The sequence below is a fragment of the Coregonus clupeaformis genome, chromosome 16 (genome assembly GCF_020615455.1).
Source record: "Coregonus clupeaformis isolate EN_2021a chromosome 16, ASM2061545v1, whole genome shotgun sequence".
NCBI lineage: Eukaryota > Metazoa > Chordata > Actinopteri > Salmoniformes > Salmonidae > Coregonus > Coregonus clupeaformis.
Window position 1 is genome coordinate 10797480 of NC_059207.1, and position 22872 is coordinate 10820351.

The 22872-nt window shown below is 48.9% G+C and overlaps 1 protein-coding gene across 1 annotated transcript in view; it reads right to left on the bottom strand.

The window, feature by feature from the left end:
• The window catches only part of rasef (RAS and EF-hand domain containing), a 41861-nt gene that overhangs the window by 13442 nt on the left and 5547 nt on the right, over nt 1-22872 (bottom strand). The window contains exons 2-8 of the mRNA XM_041900289.2: nt 20623-20769; nt 19041-19131; nt 16766-16861; nt 16302-16379; nt 15899-16014; nt 3626-3694; nt 44-122 (exon numbers count right to left, since the gene is read on the bottom strand). Coding sequence (XP_041756223.2) covers nt 44-122; nt 3626-3694; nt 15899-16014; nt 16302-16379; nt 16766-16861; nt 19041-19131; nt 20623-20769 — 676 coding nt within the window. The remainder of the gene's footprint in view (nt 1-43; nt 123-3625; nt 3695-15898; nt 16015-16301; nt 16380-16765; nt 16862-19040; nt 19132-20622; nt 20770-22872) is intronic.

Sequence of the window (22872 nt, forward strand, 5' to 3'; positions counted from 1 at the left end):
GTGCTGATGTTGTTACCGTGGTGATGCAGGTGTCTAATCTCACCTTGTTGCTCTTGCTGAGGCTGTTCTCCAGGGACCTGAGCAGCCCGTCATTACTGTCATTAAGCTTCCTGTTGGCTGCCCTATAGGGGGAGGAGAGGAGGAGAGAAACAGAGGAGAGAGAGAGGAGGGAGACAAACAGGAGAGAGCGAGAGGAGGGAGAGAAACAGAGGAGGGAAGAGAGAGAGGAGGGAGAGAAACAGAGGAGAGAGAGGAGGGAGAGAAACAGAGGAGAGAGAGGAGGGAGAGAAACAGAGGAGGGAAGAGAGAGAGGAGGGAGAGAAACAGAGGAGAGAGAGGAGGGAGAGAAACAGAGGAGAGAGAGGAGGGAGAGAAACAGAGGAGGGAAGAGAGAGAGGAGGGAGAGAAACAGAGGAGGGAGAGGAGGGAGAGAAACAGAGGAGGGAAGAGAGAGAGGAGGGAGAGAAACAGAGGAGAGAGGGGAGGGAGAGAAACAGAGGAGAGAGAGGAGGGAGAGAAACAGAGGAGGGAGGGGAGGGAGAGAAACAGAGGAGGGAAGAGAGAGAGGAGGGAGAGAAACAGAGGAGAGAGGGGAGGGAGAGAAACAGAGGAGGGAGAGAAACAGAGGAGAGGAGGGAGAGAAACAGAGGAGAGAGAGGAGGGAGAGAAACAGAGGAGGGAAGAGAGAGAGGAGGGAGAGAAACAGAGGAGGGAGAGAAACAGAGGAGAGGAGGGAGAGAAACAGAGGAGAGAGAGGAGGGAGAGAAACAGAGGAGGGAAGAGAGAGAGGAGGGAGAGAAACAGAGGAGGGAGAGAAACAGAGGAGAGAAGAGAGAGAGGAGGGAGAGAAACAGAGGAGGGAAGAGAGAGAGGAGGGAGAGAAACAGAGGAGAGAGGGGAGGGAGAGAAACAGAGGAGGGAAGAGAGAGAGGAGGGAGAGAAACAGAGGAGGGAGAGAAACAGAGGAGGGAGAGGAGGGAGAGAAACAGAGGAGGGAAGAGAGAGAGGAGGGAGAGAAACAGAGGAGAGAGGGGAGGGAGAGAAACAGAGGAGAGAGAGGAGGGAGAGAAACAGAGGAGGGAGGGGAGGGAGAGAAACAGAGGAGGGAAGAGAGAGAGGAGGGAGAGAAACAGAAGAGGGAGAGAAACAGAGGAGAGAAGAGAGAGAGGAGGGAGAGAAACAGAGGAGGGAAGAGAGAGAGGAGGGAGAGAAACAGAGGAGAGAGGGGAGGGAGAGAAACAGAGGAGGGAAGAGAGAGAGGAGGGAGAGAAACAGAGGAGGGAGAGAAACAGAGGAGGGAGAGAAACAGAGGAGGGAAGAGAGAGAGGAGGGAGAGAAACAGAGGAGAGAGGGGAGGGAGAGAAACAGAGGAGAGAGAGGAGGGAGAGAAACAGAGGAGGGAGGGGAGGGAGAGAAACAGAGGAGGGAAGAGAGAGAGGAGGGAGAGAAACAGAGGAGAGAGGGGAGGGAGAGAAACAGAGGAGGGAGAGAAACAGAGGAGAGGAGGGAGAGAAACAGAGGAGAGAGAGGAGGGAGAGAAACAGAGGAGGGAAGAGAGAGAGGAGGGAGAGAAACAGAGGAGAGAGGGGAGGGAGAGAAACAGAGGAGGGAGAGGAGGGAGAGAAACAGAGGAGGGAGAGAAACAGAGGAGGGAAGAGAGAGAGGAGGGAGAGAAACAGATGAGAGAGAGGAGGGAGAGAAACAGAGGAGGGAAGAGAGAGAGGAGGGAGAGAAACAGAGGAGAGAGGGGAGGGAGAGAAACAGAGGAGGGAGAGAAACAGAGGAGGGAGAGAAACAGAGGAGGGAAGAGAGAGAGGAGGGAGAGAAACAGATGAGAGAGGGGAGGGAGAGAAACAGAGGAGGGAGAGGAGGGAGAGAAACAGAGGAGGGAGGGAGGGAGAGAAACAGAGGAGGGAAGAGAGAGAGGAGGGAGAGAAACAGAGGAGAGAGGGGAGGGAGAGAAACAGAGGAGAGAGAGGAGGGAGAGAAACAGAGGAGGGAGGGGAGGGAGAGAAACAGAGGAGAGAGGGGAGGGAGAGAAACAGAGGAGAGAGGGGAGGGAGAGAAACAGAGGAGGGAAGAGAGTGAGAGAAAGAGGAGAAAGAGGAGGGAGAGAGAGGAGGGAGAGAAATAGAGAGAGAGAGGAGGGAGAGAAGAACAGAGGGAAGAGAGAGGAGGGAGAGAAACAGAGGGAGAGAGAGAGAGAGAGAGAGAGAGAGAGAGAGAGAGAGAGAATGAAAGACGGGGAGAGAGAGGGGGAGAGAGAAAGGAGGAAGAGTAATAGGAGAGAGAAAGAAGAGGGAGCGAAACAGAGGAGAGAGAGAGAGGAGAGAGAGAAACGGAGGATGGGAGAGAGAGGAGGGAGAGGAGAGAGAGAAACAGAGGACAGAGAGCGAGAGAGAGGAGAGAGGAGAGAGAAACGGAGGATGGGAGAGAGAGGAGGGAGAGAAATAGAGAGAGAGGAAGGAGAGAAAGAGTAGAAGAGAGAGAGGAAGGATAGAAACAGAAGAGGGAGAGAGAAGGGAGAGAAACACAGAGAGAGAGAGGAGGGAGATAAACGGAGGAGGGAGAGGGAGAGGGGGAGAGAGGGATGAAGAGAGAGAGAGAGGAGGGAGCGAAACAGGGGAGAGAAACAGAGGAGAGAGAGGATGGGAAAAACAGAGGAGAGAGAGGAGGGAGAGAAACAGAGGAGGGAGGGGAGGGAGAGAAACAGAGGAGGGAAGAGAGAGAGGAGGGAGAGAAACAGAGGAGAGAGGGGAGGGAGAGAAACAGATGAGGGAAGAGAGTGAGAGAAAGAGGAGAAAGAGGAGGGAGAGAGAGGAGGGAGAGAAATAGAGAGAGAGAGGAGGGAGAGAAGAACAGAGGGAAGAGAGAGGAGGGAGAGAAACAGAGGAGAGAGAGAGAGAGAGAGAGAGAGAGAGAGAGAGAGAGAGAGAGAGAGAGAGAGAGAGAGAGAGAGAGAGAGAGAGAGAGAGAGAGAGAGAGAGAGAGAGAGAGAGAGAGAGAGAGAATGAAAGACGGGGAGAGAGTGGGGGAGAGAGAAAGGAGGAAGAGTAATAGGAGAGAGAAAGAAGAGGGAGCGAAACAGAGGAGAGAGAGAGAGGAGAGAGAGAAATGGAGGATGGGAGAGAGAGGAGGGAGAGGAGAGAGAGAAACAGAGGACAGACAGCGAGAGAGAGGAGAGAGGAGAGAGAAACGGAGGATGGTAGAGAGAGGAGGGAGAGAAATAGAGAGAGAGGAAGGAGAGAAAGAGTAGAAGAGAGAGAGGAGGGATAGAAACAGAAGAGGGAGAGAGAAGGGAGAGAAACAGAGAGAGAGAGGAGGGAGATAAACGGAGGAGGGAGAGGGAGAGGGGGAGAGAGGGATGAAGAGAGAGAGAGAGGAGGGAGCGAAACAGGGGAGAGAAACAGAGGAGAGAGAGGGGGAGGGGGATAAACCGAGGAGAGAGGGGTAGAAGAGGATTAGAATGGGAAGGGGGTGATCAAAAGTACTGTTGACATGTTGGCTAATGAAAACCACTTGAGGTTTTCAAAAACAGAAACTTTTAAATACTCTAAGGCGTACAACTTTATGTCCCTCAGATAACAGGCTGTAGGGTAACATAACTGTGATTGGTCAGACTTACTGTAGGATCTCTATCTGTCGCTCCAGGTTATCCCTCTCATCAGAGAACTCTCTCATCATCGCCTCGTCTCTGCACATGCAAACATAGTTACTCACAACTAACACATATACTCTCATAACACATATTATATACACTGTTATAACACTACATAAACACTCAAAGCACATACATATACTCTCATAACACCTACTACATAAACTCTCATAAACTGCTTTAATGTTGCAGGACCCCATGAAGAGCTAATGGGGATCCTTAATAAATACAAATACTAATACTGTCATGAGCACTCTCTCTCCCTGGTAGCAACATTAATTGCATTCAATTATCTTCCACTCTGCTCACCTCCCTCTCTCTACTCAGCCTAACTAGCTCCACCTGCCCTGCTCTGCTCTTGTTACCTGGCCAGCTGCACTGCATTTCCCACTCACCATCCTCACCTTGCCTCACTCTGTTCTAATTACTCTGCCAGCTGAACTGCATTTCCCCACTACCTCTCCCAGTATATCAAGCCCTGGTTTTCAGCCAAGCCCTGTCAGATCGTCTTCAAACCCGGACCAGTAACCTGCCTGTCTGCGCTCTGACTCCTGTTTGTGATACCGATCCTTTCTTGACTGCCTCCTTGTTCTACTGCCCCGTCTATCCCAACCTGCCTTCTGGACCTCGACTACTCTCCGATCTTCAGCCCCCTCCGGTAACTCGTTTCTGCCTTCTGTCTCTCACCACGATATTTGCCCAGCCCTGATCTGTACTTCTGCCTGCCATTCATATTGCTGTTGTGTGTGTGTGTTCCCCCAGGTCTCCGACCACCAGATGAGCGTGCCCAGACGTTTCACCACCCTCAGCCCGATACGCCGCTCCATCACTGGGGAACACACACACTAAGCACTTGGACTGGACACCCCCGGACATTTGGTGACCCCCGGAGCACAGGTACCCACAGGAGGACCCTGAGAGACCCCTGACACCCCTGGGACTCCTCTTCCCGCCTGTAACCTTGAATAAAGAACTCTGAATTTGAACTTGCGCTCTTGGGTCCTCTTCTGTTCGTGACAAATACTACAGTACTACATAAACTCTCATAACACCTACTACACACAGTACACTCTCAAAACACATACAGTGCCTATAGAAAGTCTACACCCTCTTGAACTTTTTTCACATTTTGTTGCGTTACAAAGTGGGATTGAAATAGATTTAATTGTTAATTTCTGTCATTGATCTACACAAAATACTCCATAATGTCAAACTGAAAAGACAATTGTACAAATGTTTACAAATAACAAATTAATAAAAAACAAAACTATGCAGTGATTGGTAGATGGGTAACAATAACAAATCAGACATTGAATATATCTTTAAGCATGGTCAAGTTAATAATTATGCTGTGGGTGATGTATTAAACCACCCAGACACCTCAAATATGCAGTTCTTCTGAACTGAGCTGAAGGACAGGAATAAAACTGCTTAGGGACGTCACCATGAGGCCATTGGTGATTTTAAAACAGCTACAGAGTTCAATGGCTGTGATGGGAGAAAACTGAGGATGGATCAACAACATTATAGTGACTCCACAATAATGACCTAAATTACAGAGTGAAAAGAAGAATACAATTATTACAAAAACATGCATATGTATTCAACAAGGCATTAAAGTAATAGTGTAATAAAACACGCCAAAGGAATATACTTTTTGCCTTATGTTTGGGGCATATCCAACACAACACGTCACTGAGTAACTGCCTCCTCAAGCATGTGTCACGCCCTGACTCAGGGGACTCTTATATGTTGAGTCAGGGTGTGTATATTCTTTGTTGTGTATGTTCTATGTTGTATTATCTAGTATGTTTAGTTCTATGTTGGCCGGTGTGGTTCCCAATCAGAGGCAGCTGTCGCTCATTGTCTCTGATTGGGGACCATACTTAAGCAGCCTATTGGCACAGTCTAGTTGTGGGATCTTGTTCCGGTTAAGGTATGTTGTGTGTGCTACCTTGGACTTCACGTTTCGTTTCGTTTCGTTTCGTTTATTGTTTTGTCGAGTGTTTATTAAGTTAAATAAACATGTACTGTCATGAGCCCTCTCACTCCACCGGGTTACCACCTTCATGTGTTTCCACTATCTTCCACTCTGCTCATCTCTCTCTCTCTACTCAGCCTAACGAGCTCCACCTGTTCCTGCTCTGCTCGGCTCTAATTACTCTGCCAGCTGCGCTGCATTACCCACTAACCTCTCCCAGTATTTAAAGTCCCGTCTTTCAGCTCTCCTTTGTCAGATCGTCTGCAAAGCTCACACCCGGAACCTGTGTGCTCGCGCTTCTGGCTCACCCTTGTTTTGTGACCCCGGACCTGCCTGATTCTTGGATACTCTTCTGCCCCAGGAAAACCAGACCTGCTCTCTGCCATTACGACTCCTGACTACTCTTCGACCCCGTTTTAATAAACTTTCTGGTGTGACGCAATTGTGGTCCTCTTGTCGTCTGTCTGAACCGTGACAGTACGATCTGACCATCATGGACTCAGCGCACACTTCCCCCGACATGGAAACCGAAGAACCTGAGCAACCCACCGCCATGCTACGCCTGGAACACACTGAGAGAGAGCTAGGTCGCATGAGCGGCGACATCACCTCTCTGCTTCAGGTCGGCCACCAACAGCATCAGCAGTTCCAGCAGCACCAGCAGCAGTCCCAGCAGCAGCAACAACAACTCGCCAGGATCATCCAACTCCTCACCAACCTTACCCCAGCCAGTCTGCCCACCAGCCCTGCCTCCGAGTTACCTGCCCCGGTCATTTCAGCCGCTGCCCCGGAACCCAAGATTGGAAACCCCGAGCGGTTCAACGGCGATTCTACCCAGGTCCGGCCATTCCTGACTAGCTGCCGACTTCAGTTCTCCTTGCAGCCAAGGACCTTCGCCACGGAGGGGCTAGGGTCGGGTATGCCATCACTCACCTGACGGGCCGAGCTCGACTCTGGGGAACAGCAGAGTTCGAACGTCAAACCCCCGCATGTGCAACCTTCGACCTGTTTGCTGAGGAGATGCTGAAGGTGTTTGACCTGGATTCACCAACCGCAGAGGCGTCTCGTGAACTGTTCAGTATTCGACAAGGCAGACGTACAGTCGCAGACCATTCCATCGACTTCCGAACCCTGGCAAGACGAAGTTCTTGGAACACACCATCGTTGGTGGACGCGTTCTTCCATAGCTTGGCTGACTATATCAAGGGACGAGTTGGTCTCCCATGAACTGCCTTCCACTCTTGATGAAGCCATCGCACTGACTGTCCGGATCGACAGAAGGATACAGACCCGTCGTCGTGAGAGGGGGCGCCAAGGTCCACCAACTACCGGCATTCGGAGAGATCCGACTGGGCTCCTATCAGCTACTGCCACTCACCCAAGTCAGCTTGATCAGTCTGAGCCTATGGAGATTGGGCGAGCCTCTCTCACTCCTGCAGAGCGCCAGCGCCGCTTCACCTCAAACCTCTGCCTCTATTGTGGAGGTGATGGACATCGTGTGGTAACCTGCCCTTTAAAAGCCGAAGCTCACCGGGCATAGGGGGAGTCCGGTTGAGCTCAATGACCATCCAGTCCTCCGACCGCAAACCCTTGCTGCAAGTTCACCTCCGCCTCTCTGACTCTACTCACACCCTGGCTGCTCTGGTGGATTCTGGCGCCGAAGCCAACATAATGGACATCAAGCTGGCACGCCAACTGGGACTGGAGAACCTCCGTTTGACACCTCCTATTCCTGCCCGGGCACTGGACGGACACTTACTCGGATCGGTCACTCATGTCACGGCCCCGGTCTTGATGGGTCTGTCCGGAAACCATCAAGAGACTATCCAGTTTCACCTGCTCCCCTCTCCAGGCCAACCCCTCATCCTGGGTTACCCATGGCTCCGCCCGGCACAACCCTCAGCTCGACTGGGTGACCGGGGTGATCAGGGAGTGGGGAGAGGACTGCCACCGAACCTGCCTGCTTGCTGCCGCACTACCCCCTCGGCCAGTACCTACTAACTCCGCCCCTGACCTCTCCCATGTCCCAGAATGCTACCATGGTCTCAGAGAAGTGTTTAACAAAGCAAGAGCCACATCTCTGCCCCCTCACCGACCGTACGACTGTGCCATCGACCTCCTCCCTGGAACAGCCCCTCCAAGGGGCCGTCTTTATTCGTTGTCTGCTCCTGAAAGAAGGTCCATGGAGGACTACATCAATGACTCTCTGTCCACAGGATTGATCCGTTCATCTTCATCTCCGGCTGGTGCTGGCTTCTTCTTTGTGGGGAAGAGGGACGGATCTCTTCGCCCCTGCATCGACTACAGGGGACTCAACGACATCACAGTGAAAAACCGTTACCCTCTCCCTCTGCTCACCTCTGCTTTTGAGTTGCTCCAGGGAGCCACTGTTTTTACCAAGTTGGATCTCAGAAACGCTTACCACCTTGTGCGGATCCGGGAGGGAGATGAATGGAAGACCGCATTCAATACACCAACAGGCCACTACGAGTATCTGGTTATGCCTTTTGGCCTCACCAATGCTCCTGCTGTGTTCCAGGCTCTAGTGAATGATGTACTGCGGGACATGTTAAACAAGTTTGTCTTCGTTTACCTGGATGACATCTTAATCTACTCCAGAAACCTGTCTGAACACACCCGCCATGTCCAGCAAGTCCTTCATCGTCTTCTGGAGAATTCCCTCTACGCCAAGGCAGAGAAATGTGAGTTTCACGTCAAGACAGTGGCCTTCCTGGGGTACATAGTGTCAGAGGGAAGTATCCAAATGGATCCTGCCAAAGTATCAGCAGTCACGTCATGGCCAGTTCCGGAGAACAGAAAGAAGCTGCAACAGTTTCTGGGGTTTGCTAACTTCTATAGAAAGTTTATCCGGAACTACAGTACCGTTGCTGCCCCTCTCACTGCTCTAACCAGCACCAAGCAACCCTTCACCTGGACCCCAGCAGCCGACAAGGCCTTCAGTACCCTCAAGGTAAGGTTCACCTCCGCTCCCATCCTCCAGATGCCTGACGTGGACCGGCAATTCATTGTGGAGGTGGACGCCTCGGATGTGGGAGTTGGTGCTGTGATTTCTCAGTGGGCTGCGGAGGATAGGAAGCTCCATCCCTGTGCCTTTTTCTCACGTCGGTTGTCCCCCTCTGAGTGCAATTACGACATAGGGAACCGAGAGCTGCTGGCTGTGAAGCTTGCCTTGGAGGAGTGGCGTCACTGGCTGGAGGGGTCCACCATTCCATTTCTCGTTTGGACCGATCATAAGAACTTGGAGTACATCCGCACGGCCAAACGGTTGAACTCCAGGCAGTCCCGCTGGGCCCTGTTCTTCACCAGGTTCAATTTCACTCTGTCATACCGGCCTGGATCACGCAACACCAAGCCAGACGCCCTCTCCCGTCAATTCCAGAAGGATGACAACCCCTCCAAGGATCCTGTGTCGATTCTGCCAAGTCCCTGCATCGTAGCAGCTCTGACCTGGGCTGTTGAGGAACAGGTGCTGGAAGCTCTCCGTAACCAGCCCGGTCCCAGCACTTGCCCAGCTGACCGCCTTTTTGTCCCCGAAAACCTAAGGTCCCAGGTCGTTCAGTGGGGACATGACTCCCGCCTAGCTTGTCACCCGGGCTCCACCCGCACTTACAACCTGCTCGCCCAGAGGTTCTGGTGGCCCGCTCTGAGAAAGGATGTACGGGAATTCGTCCAAGCCTGCCCCATCTGCAACCAACACAAGTCGTCCTGCCAGCCCCCAGCCGGATTGCTGCAGCCCCTGCCTGTGCCCAGACGTCCCTGGTCTCACATCGCCCTTGACTTTGTCACGGGGCTGCCCCCTTCAAGGGGCAAGACCGTCATTCTCACCATAGTTGACCGATTCAGCAAGATGGCACACTTCATTCCCCTCCCCAAGCTCCCAACCGCCAAGGAGACCGCCCAGGTGGTCCTGGAACACGTCTTCCGGATCCACGGACTGCCAAAGGATGTAGTTTCTGACCGTGGTCCACAATTCTCCTCCGCTTTTTGGAAGGAGTTCTGTCACCTGCTGGGAGCCACAGTCAGTCTGACTTCCGGATTCCATCCCCAATCCAATGGGCAGTCAGAGCGGGCAAATCAGGAGCTCGAGAAGGCACTGCGATGCATGACTTCACGCAACCCCCCACTCCTGGTCGCAGCAATTGACATGGGTGGAGTACGCACACAATTCTCTGACCTGCTCTGCCATCGGTATGTCCCCTTTCCAATGTGTTTATGGATACCAGCCTCCTCTATTTGCCAGTCAGGAAGGGGAGGTTACTTGCCCATCTGCACTTGCGTTTGCCCGTCGATGTCGCCGCACCTGGTCACAGGCCCGAGCCACACTTCTCAGATCCGTTGCCAGCTACACTACCGGGGCCAACCGTCGGAGAATCCCTGCTCCCACCTACCATGTTGGTCAAAGGGTGTGGTTGTCATCAAGGAACCTGCCACTCAGGGTGGAGTCGCAGAAGTTGGCACCTCGGTTCATTGGCCCATTCCCTATCATAAGAGTGATTAGCCCAACTGCTGTCCGGCTCCAACTGCCTAATTCCATGAGGGTGCACCCCACTTTCCATGTGTCTAAGATTAAGCCCATTCATGAGAGTCCGCTGGTCCCTGCTGCGCCTTGTCCTCCTCCTCCACGGCTCGTCGATGGTGGTCTGGTTTACACCGTCCGCCGCCTGCTTCGGTCCAGACGGAGGGGTAGGGGTCTCCAGTACCTCATTGACTGGGAGGGCTATGGACCTGAGGAAAGGACCTGGGTGCCAGCTAGTCGGATTGTGGATAGGACTCTCATCACCGCCTTCCACCAACGGCATCCTGATCAACCTGCAATCCGTAGGGGCCGCCCCAGAGGGATCCCTAACCGTCCTGCCCGCTCGGCTTCCTGTCCTGTGCCTGATCCTGTCTCGGGACCTGTCCCATCTCCCGACCACGGCCCTCCGGCTTCCTCCGAGGATGAGGGCGTTCGCTCGGGACCGTTCGGAGGAGTTCTAGCCCTCCTCCGGCTCCCCTCCTCCCGCCCGGCGTGGTGTTGCTCTTGGGACTTCTGGGGCCGTCCCTTGGGGGGGTTCTGTCATGAGCCCTCTCACTCCACCGGGTTACCACCTTCATGTGTTTCCACTATCTTCCACTCTGCTCATCTCTCTCTCTCTACTCAGCCTAACGAGCTCCACCTGTTCCTGCTCTGCTCGGCTCTAATTACTCTGCCAGCTGCGCTGCATTACCCACTAACCTCTCCCAGTATTTAAAGTCCCGTCTTTCAGCTCTCCTTTGTCAGATCGTCTGCAAAGCTCACACCCCGGAACCTGTGTGCTCGCGCTTCTGGCTCACCCTTGTTTTGTGACCCCGGACCTGCCTGATTCTTGGATACTCTTCTGCCCCAGGAAAACCAGACCTGCTCTCTGCCATTACGACTCCTGACTACTCTTCGACCCCGTTTTAATAAACTTTCTGGTGTGACGCAATTGTGGTCCTCTTGTCGTCTGTCTGAACCGTGACATGTACGTATATCACGCTGCGCCTTGGTCTGACCCGTCAATGAACGAACGTGACAGAAGATCCCACCAAACGAGGACCAAGCAGCGTGCCCAAGCGGAGCGAATGGCCATGTCACAGGTGGCCGATTTGTGGTCATGGGAAGAGATATTTGCGGGGAGAGGACCATGGGCTAAGTTAGATGCCCAGGCAGGAGAGGAGCAACGGCAACACGGAGGAGGCCGGTCGAGGAGGAAGCCCGAGAAGCAGCCCCAAGAAAATGTTTTGGGGGGGCACACGGGGTGGTTGGCGGAGCCTAGGGTTAGAGCAGAGCCAACTCCCCGTACTCACGCGAAGAGGCGTATGACTGGGCAAGCTCCGTGTTATGCGGAGCTACGTACTGTGTCGCCAGTGCACCGGCACAGTCCTGTATGTCCTGTGCTTGCACCACGCACGTGCCGTGCGAAGATGGGCATCCAGCCAGGACGGGGTGTGCCGGCTCAACGCTCCTGGTCTCCAGTATGCCTCCTCGGTCCCGCATATCCTGCGCCAGTTCTACGAACTGTATCGCCAGTGCGCGTGCACAGCCCAGTGCGTCCTGTGCCAGCGCCCCGCACGTGTAGTGCGAAGGCATCCAGCCAGGACGGGTTGTGCCAGCTCTCCGCTCCAGACCTCCAGTCTGCGTCCACAGTCCGGCCCGGCCTGTTCCTGCTCCTCGCACCAAGCCAGTGGTGCGCGTCGCCAGCCCGGCCCGGCCTGTTCTTGCTCCTCGCACCAAGCCAGTGGTGCACGTCGCCAGCCCGGCCCGGCCTGTTCCTGCTCCTCGCACCAAGCCAGTGGTGCGCGTCGCCAGCCCGGTCCGGCCTGTTCCTGCTCCTCGCACCAAGCCAGTGGTGCGTGTCGCCAGCCCGGCCCGGCCTGTTCCTGCTCCTCGCACCAAGCCAGTGGTGCGCGTCGCCTGTCCGGCCCGGCCCGTTCCTGCCCCTCGCACCAAGCCAGTGGTGCGTGTTCCTAGTCAGGTCCGGCCCGTGCCTGCTCCTCGCACCAGACCAGTGGTGCGTTTGTCCAGTCTGGCACGGCCCGTGCCCGTTCCACCGGTGCCTGGTTCGGCACTGGCAGCTGCTCCACTCCGGAGCCAGAGCAGTCCGCTCCACCGGTGCCTGATCCAGTTCCGGTCAGCTGCGCCACTCCGGAGCCAGAGCAGTCCGCTCCACCGGGGTCCAGTCCAGCTCTGGTCAGCGGCTCCACTCCGGAGCCAGAGCAGTCCGCTCCACCGGTGCCGGATCCAGCTCCGGTCAGCGGCTCCACTCCGGAGCCAGAGCAGTCCGCTCAACTGGTGCCTAGTCCAGCTCCGGTCAGCGGCTCCAGTCCAGACCATGATGTCAGCCCCTCTCCAGGTTCGGGGTCTCCCACACCAGGGTCCAGACAGGGCCTGGCGTATCGTGGGAGGAAGGAGAGGGGAAGTAGCGCGCCAAGGTCCAGACCAGACCAGGGGCGCAACAGGGAGGCGGAGAGTGAGAGGTCGTCACGCCCCGAGCCGGATCCGCCTCCGAGGCGGAATGCCCACCCGGCCTCTACCCTGTTATGTTTATGTTGTGCAGTCGGAGTCCGCACCTTTGGGGGGGGGTACTGTCACGCCCTGACTCAGGGGACTCTTATATGTTGAGTCAGGGTGTGTATATTATTTGTTGTGTATGTTCTATGTTGTATTATCTAGTATGTTTAGTTCTATGTTGGCCGGTGTGGTTCCCAATCAGAGGCAGCTGTCGCTCGTTGTCTCTGATTGGGGACCATACTTAAGCAGCCTATTGGCACAGTCTAGTTGTGGGATCTTGTTACGGTTAAGGTACAGTGGGGAAAAAAAGTACTTAGTCAGCCACCAATTGTGCAAGTTCTCCCACTTAAAAAGATGAGAGAGGCCTGTAATTTTCATCATAGGTATACGTCAACTATGACAGACAAATTGAGAAAAATACATCCAGAAAATCACATTGTAGGATTTTTTATGAATTTATTTGCAAATTATGGTGGAAAATAAGTATTTGGTCACCTACAAACAAGCAAGATTTCTGGCTCTCACAGACCTGTAACTTCTTCTTTAAGAGGCTCCTCTGTCCTCCACTCGTTACCTGTATTAATGGCACCTGTTTGAACTTGTTATCAGTATAAAAGACACCTGTCCACAACCTCAAACAGTCACACTCCAAACTCCACTATGGCCAAGACCAAAGAGCTGTCAAAGGACACCAGAAACAAAATTGTAGACCTGCACCAGGCTGGGAAGACTGAATCTGCAATAGGTAAGCAGCTTGGTTTGAAGAAATCAACTGTGGGAGCAATTATTAGGAAATGGAAGACATACAAGACCACTGATAATCTCCCCTCGATCTGGGGCTCCACGCAAGATCTCACCCCGTGGGGTCAAAATGATCACAAGAACGGTGAGCAAAAATCCCAGAACCACACGGGGGGACCTAGTGAATGACCTGCAGAGAGCTGGGACCAAAGTAACAATGCCTACCATCAGTAACACACTACGCCGCCAGGGACTCAAATTCTGCAGTGCCAGACGTGTCCCCCTGCTTAAGCCAGTACATGTCCAGGCCCGTCTGAAGTTTGCTAGAGTGCATTTGGATGATCCAGAAGAGGATTGGGAGAATGTCATATGGTCAGATGAAACCAAAATATAACTTTTTGGTAAAAACTCAACTTGTCGTGTTTGGAGGACAAAGAATGCTGAGTTGCATCCAAAGAACACCATACCTACTGTGAAGCATGGGGGTGAAAACATCATGCTTTGGGGCTGTTTTTCTGCAAAGGGACCAGGACGACTGATCCGTGTAAAGGCAAGAATGAATGGGGCCATGTATCGTGAGATTTTGAGTGAAAACCTCCTTCCATCAGCAAGGGCATTGAAGATGAAATGTGGCTGGGTCTTTCAGCATGACAATGATCCCAAACACACCGCCCGGGCAACGAAGGAGTGGCTTCGTAAGAAACATTTCAAGGTCCTGGAGTGGCCTAGCCAGTCTCCAGATCTCAACCCCATAGAAAATCTTTAGAGGGAGTTGAAAGTCCGTGTTGCCCAGCGACAGCCCCAAAACATCACTGCTCTAGAGGAGATCTGCATGGAGGAATGGGCCAAAATACCAGCAACAGTGTGTGAAAACCTTGTGAAGACTTACAGAAATCGTTTGACCTGTGTCATTGCCAACAAAGGGTATATAACAAAGTATTGAGAAACTTTTGTTATTGACCAAATACTTATTTTCCACCATAATTTGCAAATAAATTCATTAAAAATCCTACAATGTGATTTTCTAGATTTTTTTCCCTCATTTTGTCTGTCATAGTTGACGTGTACCTATGATGAAAATTACAGGCCTCTCTCATCTTTTTAAGTGGGAGAACTTGCACAATTGGTGGCTAACTAAATACTTTTTTTCCCCACTGTATGTTGTGTGTGCTACCTTGGACTTCACGTTTCGTTTCGTTTATTGTTTTGTCGAGTGTTTATTAAGTTAAATAAACATGTACGTATATCACGCTGCGCCTTGGTCTGACCCGTCAATGAACGAACGTGACAGCATGGTGGTGGCTGCATCATGGTATGGGTATGTTTGACATCAGTAAAGACTGTGGAGTTTTTCAGGATGAAAAGAAACGGGATGGAGCTAAGCACAGAAATCCTAGAGGAAAATCTGCTTCAGTCTGCTTTACACCAGACACTGGGAGAAGAATTCACCTTTCATCAGGACAATAACCTACAACTCATCTACTCTGGAGTTGCTTACCAAGACGAGAGGCCAAGTCACAGTTTGGACATAAATCTGCTTGAAAATCTATGGCAAGACTTGAAATTACTGTCTAGCCATGATCCCCATCACCTTGACAGAGCTTTAATAATTCTGAAAAGAATAATGGGCAAATATTGCACAATCCAGGTGTGCAAAGCTCTTATGAGACTTACCCAAGAAGACTCACAGCTGTAATCACTGCCAAAGGTGTTTCTAACATGCATTGACTCAGGGGGGTGAATACTTACCTTATCAATGTATATTAGTGTTTTATTTTTCCTTAATCTTAAACAAAAAAATAGAATTTGTGTTCCACTTTGAGATTACAGAATATTTTGTGTAGATCTTTGACAAGAAAAATTACAATTAAATCAATTTTAATCCCCATGAACAGGTTTACATTCTAATAATGCAGACAAAAGCAGTCACTTCAGCATTCTCAAAGAATCAAAACATTCACAACAAAAAACGTAGTTTTTGAATGGAACGGGTTCAAAGGCACAGTGTGAAATCTATCTCCCTGGCCTGGTTGCCAGGTAACCATGTTGTGAGACTCTTTGTGAGTGTGAGTTCACACAAGGATATCCTGTTACAGACCTGCCAAACATGTTACCACCCCAGGTAAGGCATTTTACCAGAGGTTGTACAGATGATTATGCATTACGCACAATGGGTGTCCAACACAGGCGGCTGGTGGCAGCTTCATTGGGGAGGACGGGCTCAAAGTAATGGCTGGAATGGAATAAATGGAACGGTATCAAATACATTGTTTCCATGAGCTTGATATCATTCCATCTAATCCATTCCAGCCATTATTATGAGCCATCCTCCCCAATGAAGCTGCCACCAGCCTCCTGTGGTGCCAAACACCCATGTTACAGTAACTCATCCTGGATTGAAAGGGTCTAATGTAAAAAGGCCTTCAAATGCTTTGTGTGTGTTTGTGTGTGCGTGTGTGTGTGTCTGTGTGTGTGTGTGTCTCACCGCTCCGAGTTGATGCTGTGGTCTGTCAGGTCACTCTTCAGAGAGTCCAGTTCACTCTGCAGGAAGGCTATGTTAGTGTGAGACTGCATCAACTCCTGCTTCAACCTCTGGTTCTCCTGGGAAGAGAGAGTGATAGAGAGAGAGAGAGAGGGAGGCAGGGAAAGAGAGAGAGCGAGTGAAAGAGAGCGAAAATAGAGCGAAAGAGAAAGATGACAAAAGAGAAAGAGCGAGATAAAGACAAAGAGAGAGAGCAGAGAGAGAAAGAGAGAGAGGAGGGGTTAGGGACAGGCGACAGCAGGGTCAGAGCCAGACTGATTCAGCTCCATTGTCTGGAGCAGGAAATGGAGCAGAGATAAAGGATATGTACAGAGTGATATAGGACTAGCTGGAAGAGCCATCTCACCAGAGTCAGTTCGTTGATCTTCCTCTTCAGGGTTGAAGACTCATCTTTCATGTTGATGTTCTTGTACTGGTCTTCAATCTGAGGAGGGAGTAGACATTTAGTAACACAAATGCTGCTTGCCTTCAGCGAATCAGCATCTTCAGAGGCACAGATAGCAGCATAGATGTATTTAATTCAATGGCGACTATCCTGTGTTCATCTGATTGTTTCATGAACCAAGACACTTAGTGGGTGAACATAAGTGATTGGCTAGACTAGTAGTCCAGGCGATAGGTACCAAATTTGAGGTGAATTGTTCACTTTTTCATAAAAGCATGAAACTTGCCCCCAAACTGTTTAAGGGTACCAAGTTTCATGCTTTTATGAAAAAATTAAAATTTCTGTCAAATTTGGCATGGACTGTAGAGGATATCTAGAGTGTACTAGATGGAACAGTATGAGGAATAGTCCAATGGTAAACTCACCAGCTGCATCTTCTGGACCTTGTGCTGCAGCTCACACACCTCGGACTCATAGTGTCTCTTCAGCTCACTCAGAGCTGCCTCAGCCCTCTTGGCCTCCTACAGACAACACAATGGAACAAATGTTTAGCATCATCCCCTCACTTATGGCCTCCACAAGGACTGAAGACACAACTATAGAGGCTAACATCATCATCAACTGTTCACACACTGCCAACATACAGAGACCACTACTGCCAAAAACCACAACTACTACTGTCCAAATACTCAACTCAATACTTAAGGTGACAGGTGTTTGGGACAGGGTAGTGTGGGTGACAGGTAGAGGAGCCAGGGTAGTGTGGGTGAGAGGTGTTTGGTCCAGGGTAGTGTGGGTGACAGGTGTTTGGTCCAGGGTAGTGTGGGTGACAGGTGTTTGGGACAGGGTAGTGTGGGTGACAGGTGTTTGGTCCAGGGTAGTGTGGGTGACAGGTGTTTGGGACAGGGTAGTGTGGGTGACAGGTGTTTGGGACAGGGTAGTGTGGGTGACAGGTGTTTGGGACAGGGTGGTGTGGGTGACAGGTGTTTGGGACAGGGTAGTGTGGGTGACAGGTGTTTGGGACAGGGTAGTGTGGGTGACAGGTGGAGGAGCCAGCAAACATTTAATACGATTACTATTGGTTGTAAATAGGCTGCTGGGCGGTTGTTGAGTTGTTTTGATATAGTTATTTGTGTGATAGAGGGGAAATCTGCAGTTAAACAATATTTGAGGATATACAGTGGTTGTTTACAATTGCATTATTTACAAACAATTAAGTAAAACAAGCTTACTATTCAAATCAAATACAAAATCTAATTTTATTTGTCACACGCTTCGTAGACAACAGTGAAATGCTTTTTTCCAACAACGCAGAGTTAAAGATAAGAAAAAAATAATAATTTAAAATATAAATATTGGCATAGTGAATAACGAATAAAAATAACAAGTAAAAATAACATGGCTATATACAGGGAGTACCAGTACCGAGTCCATGTGCAGGGGTTCGATGTAATTGAGTTAGCGATGTACTGTACATATAGGTAGGGGTAAAGTGACTAACAGCAGCGTATGTGGTGAGTGAAAGTGTGTCTGTGTGTGTGTGTGTGTGTTGGGGTGTCAGTGTAAGTATGTGTGAGTGTGTGGGTAGATTCCAGTGTGTGTGTGTGCATAGTGTTAGTGAAAGATAGTTAGTGCAAAAAAGGGTAAATTCAGGTAGTCCGGGTGGCCATTTTATTAGCTATTTAGCAGTCTTGTTAAGAAGTCTTATGGCTTGGGGGTAGAAGCTGTTCAGGGCCCTGTTGTTCGAGACTTGGTGCATTGGTACCGCTTGCCGTGCGGTAGCAGAGAGAACAGTCTGTGGCTTGGGTGGCTGGCGTCTTTGACAATTTGGGTGGCTGGCGTCTTTGACAACGATGTACTGGGCCGTACGCACTACCCTCTGTAGCGCCTTGCAGTCGGAGCAGTTGCCATACCAAGCGGTGATGCAGCCAGTCAAGATGCTCACGATGGTGCAGCTGTAGAACTCTTTGAGTGCCCATGCAAAATATTTTCAGCCTCCTGAGGAGGAATAGGCGTTATCGTGCCCTCTTCATGATAAGACTGTTCCCAGAGTAGAGAAATTAGAAATTGAACCATTTCCCCAGATGAGATTGGGAATAATGTCCAGATTCCTGGAAAATGAGCACTCAGTCACCTCACCACATTCTATCTAATGTTGATTTGGAGTCCCAGGAATGTCCCTGTTGAGTTACTTTATTCGTTTTTAAGGAGTGGGATATTCCCACTCCTTTTGTATTTGTTCTTTATTAGATAGGACAGTGAAAGACTGACAGGAAAGGTACAGGTAGGAGAAGAGGAGAGCAGGAGAGGGTGTGATGGAATAGCATTACCTCAGAATATGCAACGACTTAGACCGCTAGACCGCCCCAGGCCACCCACTGGAGTTACTTTGAGCCAGATGAAAATCCAGACATGAAAACAGGTTGATGTATCAAGCACTCCTCCTGACCTGGCCACAGCTGAGGTGTGTTTGAGGTTCTATGAGTAATCTGATCCCAGATCCCTCTCTATTTGACATGAGGGAAGAGATGAGCTCAACCCTTCTTATCAGTCTGTCTAAACATTGTGGGAACACAACCTGCTCATACCGCCTGATAAATGGACATCATTTCTGAAGTGAATCATGCAAGTGTGTGTGTGTGTGTGTGTGTGTGTGTGTGTGTGTGTGTGTGTGTGCGTGTGTGTGTGTGTGTGTGTCACCTGATGCCTTGTGTTGTTCTCGGCTGTGTGGATGCGTTGATCCATCTCCTCCTCCATCTCACTGAGTTGAATGGAGGCCTTGTCCTGGGCCCTGAGCAGAAATACAACATAAAAACATCATATATTATATCTGTGTTGGTGTGTGTAGAACATAATATTATATCTGTGTTGGTGTGTGTAGAACATAATAATATATCTGTGTTGGTGTGTGTAGAACATAATACTATATTATATCTGTGTTGGTGTGTGTAGAACATAATATTATATCTGTGTTGGTGTGTGTAGAACATAATAATATATCTGTGTTGGTGTGTGTAGAACATAATACTATATTATATCTGTGTTGGTGTGTGTAGAACATAATAATATTATATATGTGTTGGTGTGTGTAGAACATAATAATATATATGTGTTGGTGTGTGTAGAACATAATAATATATCTGTGTTGGTGTGTGTAGAACATAATACTATATTATATCTGTGTTGGTGTGTGTAGAACATAATAATATTTTATATGTGTTGGTGTGTATAGAACATAATAATATATCTGTGTTGGTGTGTGTAGAACATAATAATATATTATATCTGTGTTTGTGTGTGTAGAACATAATATTATATCTGTGTTGGTGTGTGTAGAACATAATAATATATTATATCTGTGTTGGTGTGTGTAGAACATAATAATATATATGTGTTGGTGTGTGTGGAACATAATAATATATTATATCTGTGTTGGTGTGAGTAGAACATAATAATATATTAAAGCTGTGTTGGTGTGTGTAGAACATAATAATATATCTGTGTTGGTGTGTGTAGAACATAATAATATATCTGTGTTGGTGTGTGTAGAACATAATAATATATTATATCTGTGTTGGTGTGTGTAGACAAATAATAATATATGATATCTGTGTTGGTGTGTGTAGAACATATTAATATATTATATCTGTGTTGGTGTGTGTAGACAAATAATAATATATTATATCTGTGTTGGTGTGAGTAGACAAATAATAATATATCTGTGTTGATGTGTGTAGAACATAATAATATATTTTATCTGTGTTGGTGTGTGTAGAACATAATAATATATGATATCTGTGTTGGTGTGTGTAGAACATAATATTATATTATATCTGTGTTGGTGTATGTAGAACATAATAATATATCTGTGTTGATGTGTGTAGAACATAATAATATATTTTATCTGTGTTGGTGTGTGTAGAACATAATAATATATCTGTGTTGATGTGTGTAGAACATAATAATATATTTTATCTGTGTTGGTGTGTGTAGAACATAATAATATTATATATGTGTTGGTGTGTGTAGAACATAATAATATTATATATGTGTTGGTGTGTGTAGAACATAATAATATGATATATGTGTTGGTGTGTGTAGAACATAATAATATTATATATGTGTTGGTGTGTGTAGAACATAATATTATATTATATCTGTGTTGGTGTGTGTGTGTGTATATTTGAGGGTGTGTATGATAGAATGTCTGCAGTGTATGTACAGTATGTGTTTTTAAGTGAACTGCGTTTGTCCGTGAGTGTGTATGTTTGTGTGTGTGTACCGTTTGACAGCCAGGGCCAGGTTCTCCATCTCAGCGTTGTGCTGTTTGATCTCTCTCGTGAAACTCATGATGACTCTCTCATACTGAGGCACCATCCTGGGCTCTGCCATACTGATGTTCTGGTACAGCGTGGCTGCCTGCTCATTCCTACAGACACAACACAAACAGACAGACAAACAGACAGACAGATAGACAGGCTTACAGACAGACAGAGAGGCAGGCAGACAGACAGACAGACAGACAGACACAGACAGACAGACAGACACAGACAGACAGACAGACAGACAGACAGACACAGACAGACAGACAGACAGACAGACAGACAGACAGACAGACAGACAGACAGACAGACATACAGAGGATGGACGGACGGGCAGAAAGGCAGGCAGACAGACAGAGAGACAGACAGAGACAGACAGAGAGACAGACAGAGACAGACAGAGAGACATACAGAGAGACAGACAGAGAGGCAGACAGACGGAGAACAGACGGACGGACAGAAAGACAGACATACGAACAGACCGACAGGAAGGGAACGTTAACACAACAGCATAATGTCTGAACAGCTATTTACCACTAGAACCATCTAGAACCACTAGTTAATATACCTCTCTAGTAGCTACTATCATAACATTTCTACAGCACACTAACATCAATGCAACGCATCGGCAAAGTTCTGATGCTATTACTATCATGCTGCAACAATATCATTCATTTCAACAGTGTTGACATTGTTGTTGTACTTTGAAATGGTAGCTTCCTCATCATGGGCTGGGTCCAGGTATCTAGGCTATTTGTTTAACTGGAGAATAAGTAGGTTTAACACTTAGGGGGTTGAAACACACCTGTTCATCTGTATACCTGTGTGGCCTACAGTATTTACCTAATATCTACATGCTCTTTCAGGTACTTACATTTACATTTAAATGTTAATTTCAAATTTCCCTGATTGCATAATAATTGTGGAGCCATTTTACATGTTAATCTGCCCGATTAAGATAGTAACTCATTCGTGGCTTTGGTAAAACTGGGTCAGACAGGTAGAGGTATCTAAAGTGTGTGAGTGTGTGTTTGCCTTCAACATGGTGACCAGAATATAATCCTTAAGCATATAGATTTAGTGTCACAGTCAACAGCCCCGTCAAGACAGGCAGCATTACTGGTACATGCCACGGGTCATAATATCCAGGGCTTACAGAGAGAACACCTTCTTACATGCAATCTAAGAAATGCTAAATACTTTTAATAGTAATACTTTTGATAGTAATCAAAAGTGACAGAGGTGCCTGGAGTTAACTCATGTTTAACACACATCTAGTTAATTGCTTTCTTAAAGCAGAACTACTTAGGAGGGGAACCATACCTGATCCCTGCTCTACTCCAACCATGGTTCTTCCATGGCAGGGGGAATGGATGCAATGTTGAAATCAAATCAAATCAAATGTTATTTGTCACATGCGCCGAATACAACAGGTGTACAGTGAAATGCTTACTTACAAGCCCTTAACCAACAATGCAGTTTTAAGAATACCTAAAAAATTATAAGAAATGAAAGTAACAAATAATTAAAGAGCAGCAGTAAAATAACAATAGCGAGGCTATATACAGGGGGTACCGGTACCGAGTCAATGTGCGGGGGCACCGGTTAGTCGAGGTAATTGAGGTAATATGTACATGTAGGTAGAGTTATTAAAGTGACTATGCATAGATGATAAACAGAGTAGCAGCAGTGTAATGCAATGCAAATAGTCTGGGTAGCCATTTGATTGGATGTTCAGGATACTTATGGCTTGGGGTAGAATCTGTTTAGAAGCCTCTTGGACCTAGACTTGGCGCTCCGGTATCGCTTGCTGTGCCGTAGCAGAGAGAACAGTCTATGACTAGGGTGGCTGGAGACTTTGACAATTTTTAGGGCCTTCCTCTGACACCTCCTGGTATAGAGGTCCTGGATGGCAGGAAGCTTGGCCCCAGTGATGTACTGGGCCGTACACACTACCCTCTGTAGTGCCTTGTGGTCGGAGGCCGAGCAGTTGCCATACCAGGCAGTGACGCATCTGTTGCTAGGGCTGTTGCTAGAACTTGCTAAATTCTGACCCGATTACGTAATGAACCAAAGCGTCCGTTGCTATGCTGGTTGCATGAAAGTGAGAAAGAAAGGATGAAAGTGAGAGAGGGAGAGAGAGGTGGGAAGAGAGTGGAAGACAGACAGAGAGAGATGGAGAGAGAGAAACAGAGAGAGAAAGACAGCAG